We start from the raw sequence: 12,341 nt of genomic DNA on the forward strand, positions 1-12,341 counted from the left end.
TCAGTCGCTGCTAATTCCCTGCTATGATTTCACATCCAACACTCCAACTACGAGGTGTAATTTTAGCTCAGACAGCAAAACTTTCAGAGCAGTGAGGGCTTGGTAGGTGTATGAGACAAACACTTTCTAACACACGTCAAGGAATATGGATTCTATATCCAGGAATGTTCTGAAACTGGCCAGCTGTGGATAAAATCCAGAAATTAATTTTCCCTGGGAAATCTCAACTCCTCAGGAAAAAATAGTTTTCTGTTCTTCACAAAAGTGAAGTTCAAACAGTAAGTATTTTCAGATACTTCCACTGTAGATCACTAAGGATTTTAAATGCAAGCAGGCTCTTACTGTTTGTCAGGAGGACCTTTTCTCCCCTCTAAAGTCCATTTTTCTTCTGTCTGCTGTTAAGTTACTATTATCTTCCATTCCTTGTAATAATGGGCTTAAGATCAAGTGAAAACTGGAAATGGAAAGAACAGTGAAAGATGACAGATTTGAAGGGGCTTTATTGGAACTATGGGCTGCTCCTGAGGTCAGAATCAGTAAGTATAATTAGATTCCTGGCATTTACAACAAATGTAAAGCAACTCAGAGCTCCCTTTTGTGTGCCTGTAATTAAACATGCACTTTTACTGCCCTCTGCAGTGCTCCAAAGTATCTTTGATTCCAGCACATGAAAGTGGAATGAAAGAGCTGGCCCAAATCTTCATCTCTATATGGCACTCATATTTCTGAAAACAAAGTATTTTGCAGCAGAAAAGGAATAGCCTCTTTCTAAAGGAACACAAAAGGGAACATTGTTTTTTTGCTAATAATTAGAGCCACTCCTGTACCTCCCAGAAACTTTCTTTTTAAGTTCTAGAGACTTGGATAGATAGAAAGGTCCCACCACAGACAGCTGGGCCCCACTTTAACCCAAGTGGGTTAGAACGAGTTCCAAATTTCCACTCAAAGTGAAGTTATTTCTTGAGTGTATGAATGAGCATTTTTTGGATAAACTGGTTTTCTCTTGTGCTTGAACACAATCCAAGAGGTAAGTGACAAGCTCAAAGTATACAGGACAGGTAATGAAAAAATATGGTGGGGGCCAGTAGTGGCAGCTGCTAAACCTTGGTTCCTTGCATGTTTTGTGTTTAGGTATTACCCAGACACCACAAAACTAAACAGTGCACAACTGGAGTAAATTCTGCTCAGCATTACCACTTTCTCTCACTAAAGTGTATATATTACATTCTAACCACACTGTTTTCCTTGAAAGTAAAATGGATTTTTGACACTTCACAAAGTAATTTCAATCTCTTAACTATTTTTATAATATTTTGGCAAATTTATCCCTACTTGTCAGGAAGCACTCAAACTTAGTATTCAACAGCTAGCAACCAATCTTCTCACATAAGAAACCATATAGAAAAAACCACATCAGAGCAAGAATGTCTAGTAAGGTCAAAATTCTTTTAAAAGGGGTCTTTTACTAGCCCAGTTTTGATAAAGAAGTGCGTGATCTGTTTCCACACAGATCCATCCTCAGGCATATGTAGTTGCTCTCCACATGCTCTTATTTACATCAGGAACACAGTAAAGCAGATAGTCCTGAAAATAACTTCATTAAATACTTGCATGAACAGAAAAATGTTTGAATGGTATTTTGGACCTAAAAATGGATTCCTGGAAGAAGGCTGGTTTTAGCTTGGCTTCCTTAAGAGGATTAAATTGTTGTACTGGCAAGTCTTTTCCAAATTCTCTGTCCTGTCACCTCTAATTTTTGAACTGGCTGTCCAGGTACTGGGCAGAAAGGTAAATATGTTCCCTTATGGTTTATGACAACAGCTGAGTAATGAAGACCAAATTAATGCCCAAGTGAAGGACAAACTGGGACAGCTCAGCTCTTTAATGTTCTGCTTGCCACCCTACCCACACATGTGTACCCATGGCCCAGCCAAAACAGATGGAGCTTTAAATTAGCCACAGCCACGACTGCTGTCAGCCAGCCATGGCATGAGGGCGCTGAAAGGGGACAGGGCTTGGTGTGAAGGGAGTAAGAGAAACACAAACCAGAAGGCACAGGTCTATAAAAAGCAGGGTTGACAGGTTCTGCTGCCTACAGAACAACCTGCTCAATTTTATTTTTAGAGGAATTTAACCTAATAAGGCTAAAATTTGACAGCAGTACTTGCTTGTTATCCATCTGAAGCAGATTCCAGTGTATGCAACTATGCACAACTCTACATATGGACATTGTTTTTCCATAAGATTCCTCTATTACCCTACACTGCCCTAAATGGATGGGGTTAGCTCACATTTAACCACTAGAGGGCTTAATTCTATCACAAAAAACCTCCGTTTTTTTCCCAATTTGGTGTTCACTACCTTTGGAAAAACATCCAAACTGAGTGCTCTCTTTAAATACCAACCACAAAAACTAAGTGATCTAAGTAACTGAGACAAAGGGAAATTTTTGTAGTGAAGACATTACTGTGGATGGCCAGCTCCTTCAGGAAAAAGTAACAAATCTGAGCCTGTTTCACAGCCAGCTACGGACCAACTACATTTCTAGTCTGGATCATACCCACCTGGTTCCTGGGTGAGTGTGCTGCACAGAACTGAAAGCTGAACACCTCAGATTGCTTTTAATGAGCTCAATAGAATTAAGATATCTGTAAGCAAGCTGGAGCACACCACAGAAAAGGAAAACAAGGGATAAATTAGCAAAAAATAAACAAACAAAAAAAACCCCAGTGACAGAACCTTACAGAGTGACAGAGCACACTGACAGGATAGAGCAGAGATGGAACAGAGTGAGTGAGCACAGTGAGAAGCAACACCCATCTCAGCAGGGCAGGGTCATGTACAGGAGGACACAGGCAATGCAAGAGGGTCATACCCCAAGGCCTGTGCTGAGAACCTTGTCTGAGTAGTAGCAGGTTAGCTGGATTAATCACATATTATACACCAGATTATGGACTAACCACTGAGAAGTTACTCTGCAGAAATTTAAAAGCATCTCAAGACATTTGCCAGAGGAGAATTATTTGTGTGCTCCATTATAACAAAGAGGTGCATCCCAGTTGTTTGCCTGAACACTGCCCAGGAATTAGTGTTCTTCACAATGTTTTCCCCACATTCCACCCCAGAGCTGGATGCAGCACTCAAGGTGGGGTCTCTCAAAAGCAGAACAGAGGGGCAAGCCCCTCCCTTGCCCTGGTGGCCACGCTGCTCTTGGTGCAGCCCAGGACACAGTTGGCTTTCTGAGCTGGGAGTGCACATGGCTGAATCACTTCAAGTTTCTCATCCACCCACCAACATCCCCAAGTCCTTCCCCTCAGGGCTCCTTCTCCATATGTTCAACCCCCAGCCTGTATTTGTGCTCAAGAGACTGTCTCAACCCATGTGCTTCCTTATTTCAGTAACAGGTGTAAGTAACCTTACCCCTCAGAAGCCTCTAAACAACCTCCTCAACATCCCACCGATCCAACCTGTTTGGGTAGCTATAGTAGGACAGAAAAACCTCTTTAAAAAAAACCAATTCTACTGGCAGTTCTGATACTCAGCTACAGACAAACACACCAAAAATACTTAAGAACAATCAGGAACAGGGTGGCTAAAAAATGTGACATGAGAAGAGCAATCTGGGAAGGACAGAAGCTGCTCAGTCCAGGTAGAAAGCAACTACCATATTGTTGCCTTCTCTGGAAAAAATACATGTTAGGAAGGCTGTCTCCTTAACATCAGAGCTTCCAGCCTCATCCCAATGCCACTGCTTCTTCTTGGAAGTTTCTCCATCAGATCAAGCTACCTGATTTCAAAAGTGCCTAACAAATTAGACAGCTGTAAGCAATATTACTAGCTAAGATACTCCCTTGAGTTGATGATTTTAAGGGGTGTAACATCAACACCCAGAAATTCCATTTTAAGAGATAAAACCAGGGGAGGTGACTGTAAAAGATGTCCTGTTAGTAAAGAAGAGTGAAGGGCTCAACAGCTCTTCTAGCAATTTTCCCTAGAGAACAGAACTTGGCAACCAGTTAATGGACATCTAATAAACTAACTTGTCTCAAATCCAATCCAGTGGCCAAGTAAATAGATTTTAAAGCCTCTTCTGAGTCAGAGGACAGTGCTAACAAAGATATATCCTGGCTTAGTACCAATATCAGACACTTGGCTTTCAGTATGTCCCCGCATTTCAATATCCACATAGCACTGCTAGCAAGAAATGAAGAGTCATATGTAAATGTAAATGCAGTTCTGTTTATTTTCCAGCAACATCCGATGCAAAGGCAATAGAAACATGAACTGCTCTCAGCAGAAAATCTGTACAGTTGTTAACATTTACAACAGTTTTACATTTAAAATCAGAAAACTGAAAGAATCAAGCACTTTCCCTAGACATTGTTTTCTTAACTGCATCAATGAATGACTGATGACTATTTACAAATTTCAAATTAAGGCTACTGCTTCTACAAAACCACCAACATTATTGCATAGACTTTACCATGTTGACTTCCAATTTTTTGATTGACTTCCAATGTTTCTGAAACATTTTTGCAAAATCCCTTTTTTTTTTTTAAGGTAAACTAGTTTTTCTATTGAAAAGGTTTATAAAAAGAAATCTGATATACATAAATTAAAAGTTAACAACAAGTCAAACGACTTAATTGCAATTTTACATAAGTCTGGTCTGGAGAATATCTAGACCAATCACAGTTTGGAGAACAGTCTTCAACTTTGCTTCAGCTTTCTTACTATCAACAGGTTATGGATCAAGCTAACCCCCCAAATTTAAAAGAAACTCCTCCCAAATTTAAAAAAGAAACTTTCTCTAGAACAGCTTGCATGAGACTATTTAACTCACAGTATCAAATTCTTTCAGTGGCTCACTCAAACACACTTCCAAGTCAAATTCTCCTTCTGCTTGATAGTCAACATGTCTAACTTTGGTGGGAGTGCCAGAACAGGTATCCTGGAAGGGAGAGGTAATTAATAATTACTAGTTAAGTAGAGGTTAATAGTACAGGTAATTCAATTAACTTCTGTAATTCATTTAGACAGCCCTATAACAAAGGGTAACAAATGCTTAAAAAGCCATAAAAACTCAATGCTAGTCTTAAGATTAAGGAGATGTAGGCTTCTGCCCATCCAACCACATTTGAAGATACGTTGCAAGTGTTCTAAAGACTTATGTATGCAAACATTAAAACATTATACAGATTTCAAATTAGAAAAACAAATCAAATAAGAAAAGCATTCCTAAATCTTTACTGCTCAGCTGCACCAAGTGCTTTCTGGACACAAAAGGAGCCTACTTCTGTGTGACAAGGAAATCCCACCTATTTTAACATTAGATATTGCAGTCTAAAGTAGTATTTCAACCATACGTTACAGTTCATAACTGATCTGCTTTCAACAGATAAATTTTCTTTTGTAGGCTGTGAAAAAATGGGACATTTTTAATTTGAGATGATCATTTAAGATCTAATTCTCTAAACCCAAGACAACAGACAGATAACTGCTATAGCCGGAAAATACCTGAATTTCAAGATTGATCAGCTTTATAAACAGTCCCTAAACAAAGTAGATGATAGGATCTGTGAGGTATTCAGGCCATTCTGGATATAATTCTAAGCAATTAACCAATTATCATCAAATAGTTATGCAAATGACAGATATGCTTACATCATTATCTTGACAGCTCGTTTGAGATTCAGTAGAATTGCTTCCAACAGATTCTGTCTCCATCTCACCAAGGTCAACAGGACAACTGTAAAATCATTTAGAAGAAGATAGCATAAAACAAATTTGATTTTTCAGTGTTAAGATGCACTTTCTTGTGCAGTTCTGAAAAAAAAATGGTCAGAGGAGAGAGCAAAGAGACATACAGAGATCACAGGGACAGTGGTGGTAAACTGGGGAGAGCAAACAGAACCGCAGGATAGCTCAGTACTGCCAAAAAGGACTGAATTAAAAGTCTTGAGACTGAATACTGCAACATGCCAAAAAACAAAAATCCAGTGCCCAAGCAATGCCTCAATGCAAATGTTACAGGAGAGGAAGGATTTTTTTTTTCCCAGACAAGGTTTTCACCCATCTGTTTTGCAAAGATTTAATATCCATTATACACAGACCCAGACCCCAGCAACTGAAGGTCAACACCAATGCACACGGCAGGGTTCTGGCTGAACAGGACATCTCACACTGATGGCAAGTAAAGGGAAGCTAAAAGGAAGCTTTGCTTTTAGATCTTATTGTTCTGCACTAGTTTTAAAGTTAGCATTCCATTAAGGAAAAACACAACTTAATTACCACAAAACCGCTTGCTGAGGAATTAAGTTCCACCTTTGGCACCTTCATTCTCTACTACCAGTTTTATGTCACATGTTGCTGATCAGCTGTATTGCTTTCTGCAGAGGAAAATAACTAGGGCATCACTCTACATCTTCCAGAGCTTGGACTGTGAACACTTGAAGCCATGCTTTGAGCTTGGTGGTACCTTGGGATGAGTTCAAAATTCTCCCTCTGGTCAAGAAACATATTATACCACCGTTCTTGAACTAGCAAGCGATAAGGGTGAGGCAGGCTCGTGTACACTGGGTTGGTCTAAGCTCAATACTCAGGAGACCTGCCATTAGTGAGCACTCCCCAGCACTGCTCCTACCAGATAATTTGAAACTGGCTCATGTAGATGGTGTGGTGATTGTTTTATAGAGCAGTGCAAAACTGGCTTTGTTTTCACCTTTAAAAAAAGTGAGGGATATGTATGCATGCCTTTCCAAGGACACTGGGCAAGGACCAGGAAGCCACTGGATTATTTTAATTGCGAAGGAACTGAACAGCACTAAGTGTGGATTAATAATTAGTGAAAACAGTCAGCACTCACTGGCTTGTCTCAAAAAGAACTATGCTGGGGGTGATGTTTATTTCTCAAACATGAGACTTCCCATCATAATTTCTATAAAAGTATCTTAAATACTCTGTACATACATTTCCTGCAGATCACATCCTCCTTCAGTTGGAGGATCCCAGGAATGCAGTGCAACTTTCCACAGTTTAATTTGCTGGTCCCACGACCTCCGGCTGTACTTCTTAAATTTGTTTGGAGTTCTGGGATGAACTCCTGGAATGCGATGGCATCTGTTCAGACATTAGACATGAAAAAATGATCAGTGCTTTATTCACACATACACAACATAGATTTAAATGTTAACTGATTGTATCATTTATGAGAAAAGACCAATGTGCAATTCTGGCACTCAAGCAAAGGTTTGCCAGCAATGTACAAACTTCTTAGTTTTTCTGATTTCAAGTCAAATGAAATAATAGTAATAATAATAATAATAAACAATAAAAAGGATTATAATTCCTAGGTCTGAAAACCTCATTCCAAACTCAATAGCAACTGCAGCCCATATTTGTCTTGTAGTTAACTCACAAGAAAATTGACAGCAAAAAGCAGTTTCATTTCCTCTCATTGACAAGCACATCCAAAAGAACTTTCATTTCCATTTCAGCAGCATGAGGTATTTCTTATACACTGACTCATTAAAATAAAATCTCAAACCACACCTCAGTTGATTGTGTGATTTAACAGTCCAAAAATATCTTAAAAGTCTAATTTGTAGATACCTTTTTGTAAATTAACGTGCTTATAAAGCACTGGTATGACTTGTAGGTGGACATTTAGTTTTCTAGAAAGTCAAGCAGCTTACCTGGGAACTTCTTTAATGTATCTATCATATGCAATCGTGTTTTTTCCATAATTTATCTGTTTTTGTCTTCTCAGCAAAACCACCTCATCTGTCTCAAGTTCTACTGTCACCGTGGACTCCTTTGAATCAGAACTGAAGAAAAAAAAACATTGTAGGTTTGGGACTACTAGAAAACCACTGACACTCAAACCCGCTTGTAAAAGGCTATAAATAAACATGTTAAAACTTTTCACACAAATGCTCAGGGTGTTACTAAACCATGGTGTTGGAACAAACTTGAGATGAACTATTTTAAACTGTGTGTTTTAAGAAACCAACACTGTACAATGAAAATTCTATTTTTAAGATTTTCCTCAGCTAAGCTAGAAATTTAACCTACCTTCCTGAGGAGGACTTCCTTTCTCTTGAAAATTCATTTATCAGGAGTTTTCTTCTGTGTCTGTAAGAATGCAAATCAGTTTTAAGAAATTATATACATAAAGAGGAACATGAAGTCTGCACTGTCACAGCTCACAGCTGAATTAACTTCTCAGAAAAGCAGCAGCATCCCAGACACCGCAAAAGTCTTTTTGCTATGAAATGGATGTTTCAGTTTTCCCTTAAAAAACAACAAAAACACAAGCACTTTCTTTTCCTGACTATTTTCCCTAAAGCAACTTCTTATAGCAATGATATGAAAAAACAGTCATTAGTGAGAGGGTATTTTAAGTATTCAATCTAAGAGATTCAAGAAAAGCTTCTTCCTAAAGGAAGGTATTTAGGGACACACATCCAATCTCCAGAGAGTATCCCATGACATTCCTGCAGGACTTAACCCAAAGTTGATCTAAAAGCAGCAAGCAAGAGGCTAAGGTTGGCCTGATTTTACTACAGTGGTGAAGTTAAAAATACAAGTTGAAAGAGATTCTACAAGAGAACTTCCAATTCCCTTCCTTTTACTACTTCATCTTGAACACCCAGGAGTACCTTGCAATTTCTTTGTTAACATTGGTCCTCATTTCATCTTCCTCCACTGCAGTTCCCCAGTCTAAACACCGGGAAATGGGTCCAGGACCTTCTGGTGTTGTAAAACTAGAATGAAAAGCAAATTAAGACTCTGTGTTAAAAGTCTGGATTATTGTATTTATCTCCCCCACTCACACCTTGATTCCTTAAACATAATTATTTACAGTACTCAAAATGGCCGTGAAAACCTTTTATTTTATTAAAATTTTATCACTGTAAAATTCAGCATCAGTTGTGAGATTCACCTTGAGGCTGTGTGGTTTGTGTTGGGTTTTCTTAAAATTTATGTGGGTATCTATAGAAACATACCACTATACCTTGATAACCCAGCCCATGCTTTCAGTAACTTCCAGCTCATGTTCTTCAGGAAACGGTACATGAAATACCAACTTTATTAATTTACTCACTTGTTTTCACTCCACTAAATAACTTAGCAATTATTTACTCTTTGTTGACTGCAGACTCATTAGCTGTATAAGAGGTAAAAGCCAGAACACAGGATTAAGTTGCAAAGTTAATTAATTAAAATTACATGATAGCACCAGGAGTTGCTCCACGTAAATATATGCCTCTGCCTAGAGAAGGCAGAGGCACAAAAATGTCCTATTTCAGCTAGGAAACTGAGATTTGCTATGACTTTGCAAACTGGTTTAACAACTTTACTGCAGTCCATTAGCATAACAAGCAGGTTCAGACTCTTGAAGGGGAATAAGGTCATATCCCTTCCCAGACATCTATTGCTGCCTGCATTCGGATTTTTGATGTTTCTCCTGCCTTCCTGATGACCAATTTTCCCTAAGTAAAACTCAAAACTACCCTTCAGAGCAGAGCTTTTTCAGTAGATCTGGAAATGGTCTGGAGCCTTTCCAAGATTCTATGCAAACATGGCCCTTGGAGTCAGGGAATTAGATCCACCTGCATTAAAACCAGCTCCAACTCCCTCCCTGCTCCCGAACTGGTTTGCACAACTTGGAATGTTTTGTTAAACTCAAACTAAAAGTTATTTTTAGATGAAAACCAGTTAGAAACTCAGCAAAATTAGAAATCCATAAAAAAAGGTACAGGCCCCTGTACCAAGATCTGCTCCAAGGATTTTTAACTTTTGCTTATACCAATTTCTAGATTTGCAGAGAATATAGGCCACGTTCAATTATTGTTCTCCTGTGGTAGACAGCAAACGGCAGAATCCCTGTTGGTCTCAACTCCTGAGCCTTTTCCTCACTGTGATGTACCCTTTTATACTTGTTTGATTCTGCACCTGTGCTTTGATTATGGAGGCGACCCAACCTCCATCCTGATCTTTTTTAGTTCTGAGAACTTTAATTTCACATGGTTGGATTGGCATAAACAAAAAGTAGTTTTGGCCGAGGAAAAGAACAATTTCAGTCAGAGCTCAATCCAAACAGAAACCAGGAAGCATTCTTGCACAATTCAATACTGGAAGACACACAGAAGTGCTGCTTATTTATGTTGAAATTATCTGTAAAGTTTCATCCTTGTACTGCTGTTCAACCATGCCTCCTGGAATAAGTGTAAGCTACTCTGGATAGTGTAACTTGAGCCACTGACCCACGTGTTCCCTGCTAATTGTCAGGAAAAGGAAAATGGGTGGGCACCACCTACCCCTTTTTAGATTAGAAACCTTGATTCAATCAGCTGGGCTGTGGCCACAACTCCCACCGAAGATCAAAGTGACTAAAGAGACTGTGGCATAAATAGCTCAGACTATAAACGTGGTATTTGAATTTTTGTAATTTCTTTTAACTTTACCACAACTGTTTGTACAGCCGGTATTTACAAACATAATGGGCCTGTACAACAGTAGTTCTTAATAAATGGCAATAAACCAGCATGAAATAGGACATAAATTATCAAGAACGTATTTCCCTCTTATTTCCCAAGAGGTAAGAATGAAAAATATTGACTTTTAAGACCTGACTCCAAGATAAGAGCACTGCACTCGATCCTTTTTCCTCCTTTGAGACCAGCTATTTTTGGCTGATTGATAAACAGGCAGGGCTTGGAAAACTGAGTAGAGGGGTCAGTTTACTAGCTCCTGTGAGCAAAAGAGCATGAAGTCGCTGCCATTATCACCACTGCTCACCTGTCCAGCCGGCCGTCCTCAGGCCTGCCCTTGTTTTCCTCAAGCACGGAGGATCCGGGCTCGTTCTGCCTCCGCCGCCTCCCATCGGCGCCGCGTTTCCGCGCCTGGGCCCAGCGCGGGGGGTGCTGCGGGGGGCTGGGGACAAACACAGCGACACGGGAGCACCGGGTGGGCTTTAGCACTTTAACCTCCCTCAGAGACCGCGCTTACTGACCGATTTCACCGCCACCAACGCAGAGAGGCGACGCCACTCGCTGCGGGCCCTCTGAGGGAGCCCTGCGCCCCCCCATCCCCTCAGAGAACTCCGCCCGCGGGACGGCGGGGAGCGAGGGCCGGGAGCACCGGGGGAACGAGGCCCGGCGCCGCCATCCCCCGCCTCAGCCCGGCGGCCTTACCTGCTCTTCGTGCTGCCGTGCGGGCTCCTCTGGCGGAAGGACATGGCGCGGCGTATCCTCGGGATGGAGGGCTGGAGGCAGAGCCGGGCACGGGGAGCTGAGGCGGGCGGTGAAGCAGAGCCGGGCGGTGAGGGACTGGCAGGCGAGAGCAGCTGAGGCGGGCGGTGCGGCAGAGCCGAAAGAGTGCTGCCGCCTTCCCGCTCAGCCCCTTCGCATCTCCCGCCGGCTCCGCCTCCCCGCGGGGCGCCTCCACGGGGACAGGTGCGGAGGGGGGGCGAGCGGGAGAGCGCAGAGGCCGCCCCGCGCCCGTACACGCTCGCACACATCCCCCACCCCCCCGCCAGGATAATGGTTCAGCCCGCTCCGCGCGGCCCCGCCCCCGGGGCGTGTTGGCGGGAGAATCGAGCGCGGCGGCGCGCGGTTTTGGCGCGCTGCGGCGGCGGGACTTACTTGAAACAGGAAAAAACCCTGGCCCAAACAAAAAGAAAAAATACACATCCCAGCGATTTAAAAATGAAGGATGACGGTGCCCGCATGGCTGTACAGTCGATGAAACGCACAGGGTATTTTAAGGGCCAGTTCAAACCCGACGCCAGACGGTTACCATATACATTTCCCAATGACACGGCATTAAATTTCGTATCAATAGTGAAGAAGGTTGGGTAATGAAACGAGGTGGCTCTGCCTTGGCTCGTGGACCTTCCTGGGGTTTTTACTTGCACATGCATGCACAGTGAGATGCCGTTTATCCTGCTATTGGGCATATATTTTAGAACAGTAATATAGAAACAACATAAAACTCCAGCAGAAGAGCTCCAGCAGAACAGAAACAGCTTTAAACAATAATACATTTGCAGCCTGAAGGCTGGTGGGGCACTTCAGTGAGATGGCTTTCTTCTGGCCTTACAATCGCAGGATTACTGAGGTTGACAAAGCCTTACAATAACAGGCTCATTAAGGTTGGAAGAGCCCTCTAAGTTCATCAGCCATAATTAACAAGGCATGCTAAGCCCATCACTAAACTATGCCTCCAAGTACCACATCTGGTAAAACAGATGTCAGAAGTAGCAAACAAAAATTTGTTTGGTGGGTTTTTCTAATCACCTTAAAGCACAAGAGCAACTATCGAAGTGCAGCGATGGT

The 12,341-nt window shown here is 41.6% G+C and overlaps 1 protein-coding gene across 1 annotated transcript; it reads right to left on the reverse strand.

Annotated features, from left to right (window-relative positions):
* Positions 1-4,219: 4,219 nt before the first annotated feature.
* On the reverse strand, positions 4,220-11,392 carry LOC136360254 (histone RNA hairpin-binding protein-like). Its single transcript, XM_066317352.1, has 8 exons — positions 11,199-11,392; positions 10,804-10,938; positions 8,661-8,765; positions 8,074-8,133; positions 7,695-7,826; positions 6,970-7,119; positions 5,665-5,749; positions 4,220-4,951 (listed from the first exon to the last, which is right to left on the reverse strand). The coding sequence occupies exons 1-8, from the start codon at positions 11,240-11,242 to the stop codon at positions 4,835-4,837; spliced, it is 828 nt and encodes a 275-aa protein (XP_066173449.1). The 5' UTR covers positions 11,243-11,392; the 3' UTR covers positions 4,220-4,834.
* Between the last annotated feature and the right edge of the window lie 949 nt (positions 11,393-12,341).

Source organism: Sylvia atricapilla, chromosome 4 (assembly GCF_009819655.1).
Source record: "Sylvia atricapilla isolate bSylAtr1 chromosome 4, bSylAtr1.pri, whole genome shotgun sequence".
Taxonomy (NCBI): Eukaryota; Metazoa; Chordata; class Aves; order Passeriformes; family Sylviidae; genus Sylvia; species Sylvia atricapilla.